This window comes from Limulus polyphemus, unplaced genomic scaffold, assembly GCF_000517525.1.
Source record: "Limulus polyphemus unplaced genomic scaffold, Limulus_polyphemus-2.1.2 Scaffold1234, whole genome shotgun sequence".
NCBI lineage: Eukaryota > Metazoa > Arthropoda > Merostomata > Xiphosura > Limulidae > Limulus > Limulus polyphemus.
In genome coordinates, this window is record NW_013666844.1 from 240,115 (window position 1) to 256,282 (window position 16,168).

Here is a 16,168-nt window from a genome sequence, read left to right on the forward strand (position 1 = left end):
TGTAGAGGCAGTAAGTTTAAGTGAGTTTAATAAAAGGTCTTAATAATTATGAATGATAAGGGCTGGATTTAAGATTTTTTAAATTATTTTGAATTAGTTTAGAGGATGAAACAGCTGAAATGAACCAATAGGTCCCTTGTCGTCCCAAACCATTATGTTATGTTATAAGCTGTCCAACTGTAGATAGAAAATAATTGCAAATGAAATATATTTAAGTCGAGATACCAAATGCAAGACAGCCTGAAGATATAAGTTTAAAGTTATAAGACACTTTAATGATTTACCAGTTAAGTACTCTTGCTGTTACCAGTAACAATATTCAGATCTTTGACAAGCAAGAATTTGTCAGCTTAGCTCGAGTCTTGTGATGCTAGAGCAACTGTAAGTGTAGTATAGATTAGAGTTTTATTATGGCTTATAAATAATTTAGTGTTGAATTATGATTGAATTGTTAGAGCACCAGATAATTTAAAGTTTTTATTACTAATGATTACCTCAAATAATCTTATATAAAAGTCTATATCTGTTTCATAAATATGTTGTAAGTATTGTTACGACAGCAGAAGTCACGTGACGCTGGTAACACGTGATGAGTTTCTAGAAGGATCAGGAACATCATGAATAATCCAGTATTTGCTAGGCACCCTCTATGTTAGTATAAAAGCCAGCAAATAAAGTGATGGCGATAACTGAATTGCAGACAGGCAGAGATAGAGACAGACAATTGAGTCAAGCGTGGTAGTAAGTAAAGTGTGTGAATCATTCGTTGTGAATTATAGCGTGTGTTTAAGTTAAAGTGACTGTGGAAATTAAGTGTATTGCAAAGTTGAATTGAGAAAGAATAAACTAGTTTTTTTTTAAGAAAAGACTTGTATCGCTAAGGTTCTCGGAAACAATTTCTACAAAAAATTAACAAACGAATGCAGACGTAACAGTATTTATAGTGCATATGGTTGTGTTTTAGCAAGAATAGTAAATATTCAAATATTAAAAATGTTTCATTTGTTATATTTCATTTCTTATATTCACAACTATTATAAAAACTTGTGTTTCAAAAACAAACAAAAAATCTTATAGCCTTAGTTAACAATAAGTTGTGTACAGCATACTACTTACAATATTGATATTTTTGTGTACTGGATTTTAGAAACTATAAAAATCCTACAAACTATTATAGAAGACTAGTGTATGAAGAAACAGATCACTGAAACCATCATGTTATGTCCAACAAAAATAAATTTTCTCATTTTCCAGTCAGTGTTTCTAAAGGTATATAGGGGGTTAATGAAACTTAGATGTATGTATATAGTTTTATAATCTACTAAATTATCTATCAGGAATTATTGTGTAATAATTATTTGTGAATAATTATGCATATTTGTGAGCTTAGTACAGTTTATTAAAACAAGAAATAATCAAGTTTGTATTAAGCTGCTGTTATGAATTGTGAGATAAACTTGAGGTGTGTAGTTCAGAATTTATTGTACGATCTCTAATTAGTATATACATAGTAGCTGTTTTAACTTTAATGGTAGGTAAGGCCCACTGTTTATGCACTGATATACACTATTTTTACATTAATAATTTATCTACCATACATTGTAGATAAGTTAAGAGACACTTCCTAAGTATTTATTACTACTGTTTTTGATGTTCACTGAATATTTGTGCTATTTTCCACTCTTAGGTAGTTTCTTTAAATTCCACTACCTCTATTATACTCTCATGAAATAAATAAAATACTGACATACAAAATAGTTCAGTCAGACTTTCAAGATAAATTGGTATTCTTCTTGTTATGTACCTGTAACTTACTTTTATCTTTGTGAAATTTCACTAACTTCGAGATATTTACAGTTTATCTTTTTATTAATTAGTAGTATTGTAAGTAATTATCTGAAGCCTTGATATGTAGTAGACCACTAACTAATTTTTTTCGTTTATTCATTTTGCAGAAAAAAAGTCTCCAATCACCCACAACTTTTTCAAATATCCATTTAGCAAAAGAAACAAAAGTTGACACCAATCAACTATCAAGTTTGGGAATAATTATGTTTATAGAGAAACTCCATTTATAAGCTATCACCTTAGTGAGGGCTTACTGAATATATTTTTTATTTCTGTTTATTTATGTTATTCACAAGTAGTTGTGCTTCATCTTGTCTGAAGCCCCTAGTTCTAAGGCAAAACATCATTTGTAATCCATTCCTATAATAAGAGCTCGCTGAATATTATTTGCTGTCATTCAACATAACATTACTGACAAACATTTGTCAGAACTTGAAGAACATGGATAACTTTGTCAAAGCAAAAGATCAATAAATCAAAGCATTTAAGGCTCAATATCGTAAAGGTAATTTGCAAAAATAATAATTAATGCTATTTTGTTATAAGATGGTTATTTTTTGTATCATCCAAACTGGTTTTAGATTTGTTTTGTACTTAAGGTGTCGGTTAAAAATATTTACAGAAAACTGCTACTATAAATATAATCATTGATTCAAAGCTGTTAACTGTTTTGTCTTTATAGCAAACAGATTTAGAACCTGCTATACCATTGCTGATTCCTGGTCAACTTGGTAATACGCTGACATCAATTGTTAGCACTGATACATCAAAATCTAGCCAGCCAAAACGTCTTCATGTCAGTAACATCCCTTTCCGATTCAGAGATCCAGATCTCAGACAGCTGTTTGGGGTATGTGCATATACTGATATTAATTGATTTTACATTAATTCAATTTATGTTGACAGCTTAAGCTGGAGAACTTAAAGAAATGTAAAAATTGATTGATATTCTTGCACACACACACACACACACGTACATATAAACTAAAGGCCACTAATTACATTATTTTACATGTTTTTTATAATTTTAAAGAATTTGCTGTGCAATCACCATTTGTATTAGTCTCTGAAAGTTTTAAGTTTTACACATTACTTTAAAAAATTTTAGTCTTTCAAAGAATCTGGATAGCTCATTAGACATAGAAAAACAGTTGTATTTAGCTTTTACTGCTTTTACGTGTAATTTCATTGTTTTAATTCATGTATGCTTATTTATAGTTGAAAAATTGTAGAAGAAATATATTAATAAAATACAGTTCTGACATCCTGTACACCTTCCATTGAAACTTTGCATCAATCATCTGACAATGTTGAAATAACTGTTTCCTAAATGATTGATTAATTGTTAGAAATGTATAAAGGTAAACATACTTTATATCTTTTTCAGCAATTTGGCCCAATTTTAGATGTTGAAATCATTTTTAATGAGAGAGGTTCAAAGGTAAGTCATGTTGTAAGCATTTTAAAGTTAAAATTTTCATAAACTAATATACAGAAAAATAATTTTTAAACATCAATTAAGAAACTTGATAATAAATTAAAAAAGAAAAGTTTATATTTTTATTCTTTCTTTGAAAGAAATTACATCTAAGATAAAATTGTGATGAAATTGAATTATAGATTAAAATATTTATTCTTTTGTGCTTTAACGTATTTATAAACATATTTATTGTTTTCTTGTTCTACCTCTTGGATATTTTTATTGTGACAGAAATGTTCTATATCATTACAAATATTACTTAACAGCCAATTTTTGAGAAAAAAAAACCTTTTTTCTACCTGTTTTGACCAGTCTTTGAAAATTTATTTGTCTATTTCATTTGAACTTAAAACATTTATATTGATTGGACATTGGAACAATATATGAAGAATGAGTTAAGAAAATTTTTTATGTGCCCTTTGCTCATGGAGATATATCGGGGACAAAACCTTCTCTGTTCTGCCTCTGATTCTCCTACTTAGCAAACATTTGGATCACATAGCTCTTTATATCAGAAAATGAAGGATATTTGTTCCCATGTGGGTGGTTTAACTCTGTTGATAGCCACACCCTGATCAAAAAACACTTTGATTTCTACCTTATAGGAACCATTATATTTTGCATCATACTGAGCTTCATGTTTTGGATGCCTAACCCATCCAAGGGTAAATTTACCTGTATTTTCAAAACCTGAAATGTCAGTTATGCTAGCCAAATCAGTCACCTTACTTGATGTTGCATGTAGGGAGCTGGTAGCGTGATTTCGTGTTTATGACTCTGGGGTTTCCATATTACATTTCTTGCAACCATTTCTTAAACTCATAATACACTTTTAACCAAAATATGTGTATATGTGGACAAAAGAGACTGATGACTAAAAATTATTATTTATCTGTTCACAACCAGGTGAATTTTAGTTCTGAATGTCCTTGACACAATGGATTCATTACATGTATCACCTCACCCAAAGTTCTCCACTCTCCCCTCTTTCATGTGACTAATTGACAAGTGTCAAGGAAACAACATAAGCTCTGCCTTCCCACCACAAGTCAGATGTTTCTTGACTGTCACGCTGTAAACTTTATGCCTTTCATTTGATCTGCTCATGAATTACAAAATCAGTGTTAACCCTGATGTTAACACTTCATATAATACAGAAAATTCTACAATCTGTCAAATTGTTTGGAGACCTTGTTTACCCAGTCTTCTAATGTACAGCAAGATCTCCATTAGCTCCTTTTCATGTTCCTCACAATTAATCGTAGGATCACCTTCTACAACAGATCTTTCTTTAGAAATTCTAGGACTCCTCCCCTGATCATTCGTCAGCTCTCGTTGATCAGTGTGTATTGTGTCTGTTGATGCCAAATCTTCTTTTGTTGTTCTAGTCACATTTCCTAATTGTGTGAATGTTCAATTTATGAGACATCCTCATTTTTTCTCTTCTTGGTTAACAAGCTTGATCTTTTGTCAGAGCAGAAGTTTTCAGCTAGTTCTAATCTCAAAAAAGCTCTTCTTGTCTTATTTCACTTTTTTCTCAGGTATTTGGTAATCTAAATCTTTATACAATTTATTTTATACCTGAAGGTGTCAGTGTTATGGATACTTGTAGTCGAAACGTTGAGAATAAAAGATCCTGTCATAGTCTCATTGTTACCTTAGTGTACATTTGTCAACATGAATAATACTTATGTGTCAGTGTTATGTTTGATGATTCAGTTCCTGAATATTTGTATCTTTCACATTCTTTTAAAATTCTTGTTGTTGTCTCTTAATATTGTGGTAGTTGCAGATGCATTCTGAGGTCAGCAGAAAGGTAATGTTTTCATGTTCCTCACAATTATTCGTAGGATCACCTTCTACAACAGATCTTTCTGTAGAAGTTCTAGGACTCCTCCCTTGATCATGTCTTCTCATCAATTGTCTTTTCTACATTCTAAGAATTGTTTCATTTTGAGACTTTAACACAGTTATTGGCTATCAGCTGGTTCACCAGGTTCGTTTAATCAGGATAAGTTTTTCTTCTTTACAGTCCTCACTGTCTGAAAATCTCTGTGATTTAGTAGCTATTATCAAATGGCTTATACCTTGCATCGATGTCATAGCCCAATGGTACTCATCTCCCCCCCGTCCCCCACCCAGTATTTCATTCAGTAGACCTTGAAATGGCTTCATTTTAGCATCATTCTGTTTTTGAAGGAATTTTACCTGAATTAATTTATCATTCCATAAAGATGCACCAGGAGGAGCAGATTAGGGTTCTAGCCTCTCATGTTTTTTGCTAATCATTTTCCCCTTTCTGAGACACCTGATAAAGTAGTAGTAGTCTTCCCCCTGCTTTTCCTTCTATTTGTGATTCCAACTCTGCTGCCTTTACTCCTTTTTTTTGCTACAATAGTGTTGCCACATGTAGAAGCAAGGGGGTGGTGCTACCACATGACTCTTTACAGTTCCAGACATACCCTTTAACTGGCCTGTTGAGGAGGGGAGGGGCTCATCTAGATTTAATTATTTAGTTTGTGGGACACTTGGATTTAGAATCCTTAGGTTCAACATATTCTTCATTCCACTTTTTTACCCTTACGTTTATCTTCTCACCCGGTATTTTTTCAGCTTCCTTTTGATCTAGAGTGCCTATAAATTTTGGATCTCTTACAAAAGAAGGAGCTGTAAAATTGTTCACCACATGTCTCCAGGTTTTTCTCCTATCTTTTTTTTTCGTAGTAATGAAGAAATCAAGAGATTGAAGACCTGTAACAGATGTTTTTCATCTGAATTACTTGGAAAGCCTCCCATTTCAAAATAGAAAATATGATAATGTTAGAAACATTTCAGTTTCAAACGATAGGAATTTTAGCCTAGGGGTACATCCAGTCTACATAATTACTAGTCTTCTTCATTAGGGATTTTCCTCAAACAGGTACAGGAAAATGCTTTGCTCTCTGACCCTGGATACCCATTGAGTCAACACGTAGGGCTACATCTATGAATGTACATGTCTACCCAGCTACCTCCATACTACTTGATCACCCTCACTCCCTCTTTATATTTTAACTAAAGAGGAAATAAATATTCTGTTGAAAAGAATACCTTCCCTTCTGGTGTCCACATTGTTGCTCCAGTCTTTTTTATAGGTGGTACTTTCCACTCAGTTCTTCCTGTCCATACCATAACAATGCCTGTTTCTCCAGTTCTGGATCATGCTCAAGCTCTGCTTGATCTCACCACTCAATGTTGTTGTGATCTAACTATGTTACCTTTCCTGTCCCAGAGCTCAGCAACCAGTGTTTCAGTTGTATTTTATGAAACTCTTTGGTTACTTTCTCCATCTCGTTGTGGGTGCTTACAGTATTTCAGAGGTAAGTCTTCCTGATTCGAATATCACATTTTTAGAACTAAAATGAATATCAAGCAGTATTTACTTCTGAAATACCTTCCAACCCACTTCTCTACAACCAGGAGAAATATGTTATAACATCATAACTGCAAATAAAAAATCTTGTTTGTTGTGAGAAAATAAAGTTTATGTTGTTTCCCTGGCACTTAGCCATCAAGAAGGTGGAAGAATGGAGAATGTTGGGTAAGGTGGTGCACGTATGTCAAGGACATCTAGAACCAAAAGTCACATGGTTGTTGGCATAGATAAGCATCTGCTTGAAATTCATTTTAATTCTAAAAATGCAGACTTTTTATTTTTTTGTGCTTGTACAAGAAAGGTTAACTTGACAACAGCATGACTGATTTTCACTGTTATTCTTGTTTGGGAAAAAAATACATAAAGGGCAATTAGTTAAACTTTCGAAGTTAGAAAACATGGGTGCCTTTCTCATGAACTGGCTGTTCATAATATAATGTTTTAACAAAAAAACACGCGTGTTAACATTCAATAATGAGCAATATGAATTTATTGAATATATTTTAAATATATTACCAATTATAATGTTTTCAGCTAAATAAAGGATATTCTGTTACTGGTACATTAATGTAAATTTTTATTTTCTTGTAAAAATATGTTTTTGTGTTTAAAAATTTGCATATTTCAACTAATAAAATAAATTTTGGTCTTTGTTTTTTACAAATTAATTTACTAAATGCTTGTATTTTTCTTAGAATGAATATTATGTTTTAATTGTATAATATTATTTCTTTTACCTGATGGATAGACAGAAAAAATGTGTTTTATTTACTTGAAATTCATAAAAATTTGTAGCAACAAGTTAAAAAAAATAATATTTGTAAAAATATTTTTTTACTATGATGTATTGTATGTACATTTGATATTGTCTACTTGAAAGACCAAAGATTTTTTCTTTTATTTTTGCATATTATTAAAAGCAATCAATTAGTAAAACAGCTTTATGTGTATATATATATATATATGAATGACATAGAGTGTGTTTAACATATGTGAAATAATTGTATGTTTGTACTTTCATGTTTGAATATCAAATTTTGTTTAAGTATAATGATAATTTCAGATATTTGAATATGCATCGTGTAACTTAGATAAAAAAACTAATTCATGTCCTTAGAAGTTGAATGCTTTAGAGAACAGATATGTCTTCTAAAATGTTTTTGAAACTTTTGCTTTGTTCAACTTCATTCACTTTGTTTATTACATGATTATATGGTGTTGTTGCCTTATATTTTCTTCACTATTAGGTAAGTGTACTGTACGTATGTGGTATTTCCTTGTATGTGTATTAAAAATTCTAAGCTCAGAATAAACATTTTAGTAAATTTTGGCCAGTAACCTCTTGGCACATCATAATTTCAAATGTTGTTTCAAAAGTTGTATGAAATAACAATACATCATAAGATGTTAAAACTAAAGTAAAGAATTAAAAGTTTTTATTACAAATGACTGGCTGCACACAACGTCGTTAAAACAATCCTTTTAAAATGTTCATCATTTTTTCTAAACACTCATCATCGAAGCAATGTATATCATGGTGTTTATCAGTTAACTGCAATTATCATTTTCTAGATAATGCTATGGTAGCTCAATAGTTGTTTGAAACATCATCTAGACAAGGCTTTAAGAGGTGTTCATTAGTTAATTGAAGCATCACCTAAACAATGCTATAAGTTTGGTTCCTCAGTTAGTTGAAACATCATCCAGACAAGGCTTTGGAACCAAACTTATATCATTGTTTAGGTGATGCTTCAATTAACTAATGAACATCTCTTTCAGATAGTTGAAACATCATCCAGAAAAGACTTTAAGAGGTGTTCATTAATTAATTGAAGCATCACCTAAGCAATGCTATAAGTTTGGTTCCTCAGTTAGTTTCAGGCACTACTGATGAAGGTCTTTGGTCCAAGACATTGTTATCATTTCAGAATAAATTTACAGTGTTTTCAGTCTACTGTTGTTTATTTTTTAACGAGTAATAATATTTTCAACCGAGTCATCATATCCATAAGTTTGTTGAATCACCATCCAGAGAACGTTATAGCTATTGTTTATCAGTTGGTGCTTTATAGGCTGTAAATGCTTTAGCTAAGGGTGATCTAAGAAGTGAATTAGAAGGTTTGTATCAGATAAAAACTACACAGACAATTAGTTACCAAATGTGCGTCATGCAGCAGCCAGAATAATTTATTTAGTTCTTTAAAAATCAAAATCCTTCACGAAATTAATGTGACTGCCGTTGATTTTTGATTTTTTAGTCATTTATGATGAAATACCACTTTAGAAAGTACAGTACATTGTGTATTTTGGTTTTTTGATTTCAGTAATGGTTATTCTGTGTAATAGTTGTCATATGGAAAACTTTTTTGTATAATATTTCTTTAAAATACTCTAGTTTTAAAAACACCAGTGAAATGAATAATCTGGGTTTTCTGTAAAGTCAGTTAATGATTATTGTTTTCCACATTTACAAAAGTGTTTTTATTTTGTTCACTATTGCAGATATATCTCACTCTTTGGTTTGATACTGTCTCTGCTTACTACTAGCAGAGATATTAACGATGTTCAAATAGAAAAGCTTTAAAGCATTATTTTCTTGCTGTGCAGAGACCGATAATTAATAAAGAATTTAAACATATTGCCTTGATAGAAATAAAACTGTGACAGTGGTTCAGTATTCTTGCAGCTTTTAGTCTGAAGAATACTCATATGTAAACCTGTAATGACAGTCATTTTTGGTACAATGCTTCATTTGTTTTTCATTGTTCCATTTTCCCCTTTAACGAGCATTTTAAAATCCTTCCAGTCGAGCTGTCAGTAGCAGCTGTATATACTCTGCTATGGCAAAAATTGTCTTCTTTAATCATGTTATCACAAGTATGATAGAAACAATGACAAATTAGTTCTTACTTGTAAATTTTCTATCTATTTATGCATTCCTCATGTACAAATGAACAAGTGTATCCACTACAGTACTTCTGAAGCAAACAAATATCCCCAATATTAATCATATTGTTACATCTCTGGTCGTTTGTTAATTACCCGTAAAAATTCTTTCTGAAGAACTTCAGCGATACAAGACCTTTCTTAAATAAAACTAGTTTACTCTTTCTCAATACAGCTTTGCAATACACTTAATTTCTACAGTCACTTTAATTTAAACACACGTTATAATTCACAATGATTTACACACTTATGGCTTGACTCGATATTCGTCTCTATCTCTGCCTGTCTGCAATTATCCTTATGCTGTCACTTCATTTACCGGCTTATATATATATATACACACAAAAATAGAGGGCGCGTAGAAAAGACTAGAGTTGCCACGAACAAACATGATCCTTCTATAATCTCATGACGTGTTACTAGCATCACATGACTTCCGCTGTCGTAACAATATTGTCACAGTTAAAGATTGAAGAGAGGAGCCGGTAGATGTCTGTGTTGGAGCCATCATACAGTTTAATAAAAGAAAACTACCCCAAGACCTTAAAAAAAAGTCTTTTCACAAGAATAATTTACTTGACCAGAGTGAGTAAAAAACAAAACCTAATGACACCTGTGCACAAGGACGACTTTCATACCCCATGTTACCGAATCACCTAGAGATCCAACCTTACTTCTATAATAACTAACATTTTAGAAATCTATTAACTGGAATGGAAGAACCACCTAAAACATTTTCCTACCAGTACATGCTGTACATTGTTATTTTATTGTGGTGATCTATACACTGAAGGATATTGTGGGATTTACATGTAAATTAATGATTGAAATAGATATACAGTGACTACTAAAACCTTAAAAATTAGGCATAACAGAGGAGGAATTGCTTAGAGACTCTGGGTTAAGTGGAAGAACCATAAACAAATTAATAAAGAATTATAGAAATCTGTGTATAAAAAGTAAAAAACCATGGAACTCTGAATAGAACCTTAAGTTAAGTATCAACAGTCTTTGGATGCTTATTGACCAACAAAAACATTTTCCAAAATCTTTTCTTTTGTAGAACTGCTATTCAAAATAATTTAAATCTATTTACATAGTCAGCTTATTTAACAAAATAGTATGAATTTTCAGTAATCACCAGAGCTCTCATATTTAACAAGTTGAATTTCATTTTACTGAAATGTTGTTCTATTAACTCCTTAAACTCAAGCGGACACTGCCAGTGTCTGGCCGAACATTCCAATTCACCCATCAGACAGTGACAGCATCCAATAACATTTATGTCTCTTTGGCTGAAAACTAATCCAAACCATGTTATTATTCATCTTTTATAAATAGGCCAGAAATTTTATGAGGTATGGTGATAATTATTAGGACATCATGAAAATAATTCTGGTAGAATGCTAAAAAATGATGACAATATACTCTGCATTTCAAAGTACTAGCCTTGGATCATTTACTTTTTATCATACCCTACCAACTTTTTATTTGGTTGGTCTAATAGTAGCTATAAAGCTGATTTAATCTAGAAAAGAATGGTAGTCTGAAACTTTAAGACTACCACTTTAGTAAAAATACTTAAAATTAAAAACAGCATTATTCTATCTTATTAAATCTATTTTATTATATTAATTCATGTAAATTAATGTCATATATTTAATATCTACAGAGTAAAAAATAGTTTAAAAAAGTGCCATATCAGTTGAAGCATTAGTTAAAACAATATCAAACTCTGCAAGTAGTTTTTGCTTTCCAGTATGATTATTAATTGAAACCTACAAGAATGTGAGATATATCTGTCATTTTTGAAAGTACAGGCGAGATCTGAAGGTTTAAAAGCCTACAAAAATGTGTAGATGTTAGATTTTTTTATAAATCAAATTGTCTATTTGTTAAACTAAAATATGTCATTTTATCCAAAAAGTCCAATTCATTTTCTAAAGAATATAAATTTTATATAACTTAATAAATTGAATTGCTTGAACAGCAGTTTTTCTGTGAACATTTTCAGTATCTCACCATGTATGATGTCTATTTTGTTCAATGCCTTATATTATTATGTTTTCTTTTTCAAAAATATAGTTTGCTTTCTGGGCAAATGGTATTATTAACTGTTATTTCTCTGAGATGTTAATCTAGTTCCAACTCATCCCATTTTCTCCAACTTTTCCTAACCCTTTCCTTTCATGTTTCCTCGGTTTTCTTTTGCAAAAAAAAGCATGAAAAAAAGCATGTAACTAAAATGAAGCATAAAATCACCAAGTCAAATGAGAAGTTACAATGCTTACGTACATGTAAGATAAATAGATTTATAATTTAGTTTATCTAGACATCAACTTCTTCAGCCCATATTATGAAATTAGTACAATGAAAAAAGCAACTTAGTTTATTACGTAATTTGGCCAACTGTTATTAGGAACATGTACAAATGTCTTTCATAATTTATAAACAAACCTGTTTAATATTTTGTTTTGACTTCAAATTTGATGTGTAAGTTTTTACATTTGATCTTTTTTTTTAAAGTTCAACATTCTTGGATAAAATATAGTAATTTATAATAAACAATTTATATTCAAATGTATCAATGTTTATAAAATTTTCAGATCCTAAGGTGATGAAAAACTGAAAAGATAGATGATTATATTTTCCAAATCATCCCTCTTCTGAAGTGTTTAAATTTATTTATCTAGAAATTAGGCTTTTGCACTAACTTTTTTATTTATTGTAAAATAATACTGTGAAGATTTTAGAAATTCTATTCACTGATTATGATTATATTTTCCAAATCATTGATTGTAAAATAATACTGTGAAGATTTTAGAAATTCTATTCACTGAATGTTTTCTTTTCCTTTGTGAATAAATCTGAATTTTTCAATAGTATGACAAAAGGAATATCTGCTAACTTGGAATTCATATTAAATTTGTTCTTAATGAATGGGCTGATTCTGATTAATTATAACTATTTGTCTCAGTAACTATTTGTTTAAGACTTAATATGAATAAAATACTTTGGATGATGGTAGTATGGGGACTTTGTAATAACAAAATTTAACATTTATGTTGTAAAAACAGATTTATCACTGAATCTTAAACCCTCTTCTTTCTATTTCTGAAAATCCCTCTTTTCTTACTTTCCCTCTTTATCAGTTATTATAATATTTGGATTTAAAGCAGCTGTAATTGTAACCTTTCAATAAATAATGGTGCATGCCTGAAAGGGCAGCTTTTATCTGAATTTAATATGTGGCTATGATTTTATTGAAAAGTTTTAATGTCTATGTTCTTTGTCTTTACAGGGCAAGTTGTGTTCAAGTGCACGGATATTAATTAATGCATGTCTTTTTTTTCTTGTTTGTCTTATGCATGCAGGGATTCGGTTTTGTAACATTCGCAAGTAGCGCGGATGCTGATCGCGCACGAGAGCAATTGAACGGCACCGTGGTTGAGGGACGCAAAATAGAGGTGCATGACCTTTTACCTTTGTGATAGCACTCACTGTCCTAATGTTAGGCTTAGGTAAAGTCAGTCAGCAAAGAAATGTCCATCCTGAAATTAGTCATCTTAGACTTGTATGATCACAAACACATATTCATGTATGTAGATAATGTGTGAATATGTTTTCACTTTGAATTGAATGAATCACTGTGATTGAATCATGGCTTTGAAATAGTAAATATTAGATTATTGTGGATTTGTGTCTGTAATTTTTGTAGATACAGTATTTCCTGTTTAGCACACCAGGAAAATTAAGACTATTAATTAATGTAGCTGATTATAGTGTCATTAATTATATTATTTACTCCGTTTTTGTTTCATTTTGCATCAGGTTTTATTTTTCTTCTCAGTTTTGTAATGAATTAATCCAGTTGTATGGGTGTTGGCTTATTACATTAATGTACTTGTACATAATTGGAACACAATTTTGTGGCTAGTTGTTTCATTTATAGTTGGAGAGTGTGGTTTATTAACTTACGTAGATGGAGGTGCCAGATGTTTTTTCTGCCACATTTCTCTTACTTTTTATTCGCACTGCTTGAAACCATTAAGCACGTTTGTTTCTACGTGTGCCTTTATTTACTTACTGGATAGACATTTCTTGTGCTGATGCTGCTATTAAAGTAGATTTAAGAGTAGTAAGTATGGTATGTATGTATTTCCCTTTTTGTTTTTTATCTTAGCTACCAGCCTCACTTTAAAAAAAAATCTCTCAAGTTGTGTTCTTTTATCTTTTATCAAGGATAGCGTGACACAAACCTTTACAATTGTTATTCAGGAAGTGTAGGGGCAGGTAAGATAGAGACAGAGACAGTTCTTCCTTTACCATAGCTTTGCAATTCTAATAAAAGTCAATGCACACAAAAAACACCTGCTTGTTATGCTTATAGATTTTAATCAATTTATATATTTAGCGAAAAACTTCTGAGAGTATAAGTTAAAGCTGTCAAAGAAATGTTTTGAAATTTAGAAAGCATTCTAAACTCAAAATAATTATTAACTAGTTTCTGTTTGTGAGGCTGTAGCATTAGAATTAGGGAAATGTTCATGAAGTATTGACAGTGATCATTTGATTTCTCAAAAAATAGGATTGATATGTATTCTTTAGACTTTATGAACCATGTAAGCTTATGTTTATTACCACATTCGTCACATGTTATTTACTAATTATTTTTTAAATGGCATATCATAAACAAATAATATTAATGTTTTCTCTTTGAATGATAGAGAGATTTAAGGGACATTTCACTTCATAATAAACACGGAATACAAATTCAGTAAGGATTCAAACAAATTTAACGAAATGTATTTTAAAACAGATCAAAAGTTTTGAAATTTAGTAGTACAATTATATGATAAAATTTAATTAACAAAATATGGATTAATTATAAAAAAATACAAAATATTTCAAAGTAATTTTATCATTTACATCCATAAATCTTTGATTATTATTAACCGTGTTAGTGTTTTTAAAAAAACCAAGACCCCATCTTTCACATAAAAGCGTGCTTGTTTGTAGATTAGTAAATATATGGGTAGATTCTGATATTGCACCAATAACAACTTCCAAAAATAAGTCACTTACATTCCGCAAATCAGTAATTGTGCTATGTATTGATTTGTGGTCAAGCTGATTCGAGTCATAAATTGTGTGATATTGGCCAATGTCATAACTTCGTGGAAAGAAATTTGAAGCATTAACCCCAAAGGTTTTAATTGTTACACAAATGGTGATTGAACACAAAACAATGACACCTGGTGAAATTTTGTATTTTGTCTAATAAATTGGGAACATAAAGAATGCAATGCTGTCTTCAGACTTCTGTTTTGTTACTGTGCCACAAGTAGCATTAATTTTTGTAAGTGTTGGAAATTGATAAATAACAGTAAAATTTTAATTTTACACATTTTTGAAAGTAAATTAATCTCAATAGGCACCTTTACCTAAAATATTACTTATAAATTGTAAAACTTTTGGAATTATATGAGGTCACCTTTTTCGAAATTAGAGGGTCAGTTCCATTAAAATTTGAGTAGCACATGTCAGATGCGTCAGGTATTGCAATTTTGAGTGGTAAAACCTCTGAAGCTTCCAGGGACTGCAACCCCTGGGCCCTGCCAGCCTTGGCTGCTTTCAGGAAATTTTCATTCTGACCACTTTCATCTTTAAATAATCAACTGTGTTGCATTTTAAAACTGTGTAAGGAAAAAAACATTGGTGCTGACATGAATGTCAAACAGTTGAATATTGAAATTTAGAAATCGTCCTTTTCTAGTATATAATATAAAATGTCTTTCTGCAAAAAAGAAAATTTATGAATACTCATTTGAAAACACATATTAAAGAGCACATAGAATCCATACAAGTACCTTAAAAAAATTAAAGAAACCTTTTAATTCAAGATGATCATTCCTTCATCATATAAGGCAAATATTAGGTAGCATTAAAGTAGCATTTTTAGTAAGAATTTTTTATGCCATACAAGTAAATTTTTCAGATTTTATTTCATCCTGGAGAATATATAGTGAGATTTTATACTAGAGAAATGTAAATGTATTAGAAAATTACTTTTGTGCAAATATGTTGCAGGTATTCATGAAAACACTAATAGCCTAAAATAAAAATACACCACCGATCATGTAATTCCTGCAATAGACACTTTTTACAGTGGCAAAATAGAGTTACAAAACTTAGTGTAAGTCAGCTATCCATCCACAAGAACATACCACAGTTACTAGAGTGCCAAAATAGAGTTACAAAACTTAGTGTAAGTCAGCTATCCATCCACAAGAACATACCACAGTTACTAGAGTGGCAAAATAGAGTTACAAAACTTAGTGTAAGTCAGCTATCCATCCACAAGAACATACCACAGTTACTTAAGTGGCAAAATAGAGTTATAAAACTTAGTGTAAGTCAGCTATCCATCCACAAGAACATACCACAGTTACTTAAGTGGCAAAATAGAGTTATAAAAC

At 30.8% G+C, this 16,168-nt stretch overlaps 1 protein-coding gene across 1 annotated transcript in view; it reads left to right on the forward strand.

Annotated features, from left to right (window-relative positions):
* LOC106462735 (RNA binding protein fox-1 homolog 3-like) overlaps positions 1-16,168 on the forward strand; it is a 173,427-nt gene that overhangs the window by 147,031 nt on the left and 10,228 nt on the right. Inside the window, exons 3-6 of the mRNA XM_022390062.1 lie at positions 2,531-2,698; positions 3,236-3,289; positions 13,064-13,176; positions 14,298-14,311. Coding sequence (XP_022245770.1) covers positions 2,531-2,698; positions 3,236-3,289; positions 13,064-13,176; positions 14,298-14,311 — 349 coding nt within the window. The remainder of the gene's footprint in view (positions 1-2,530; positions 2,699-3,235; positions 3,290-13,063; positions 13,177-14,297; positions 14,312-16,168) is intronic.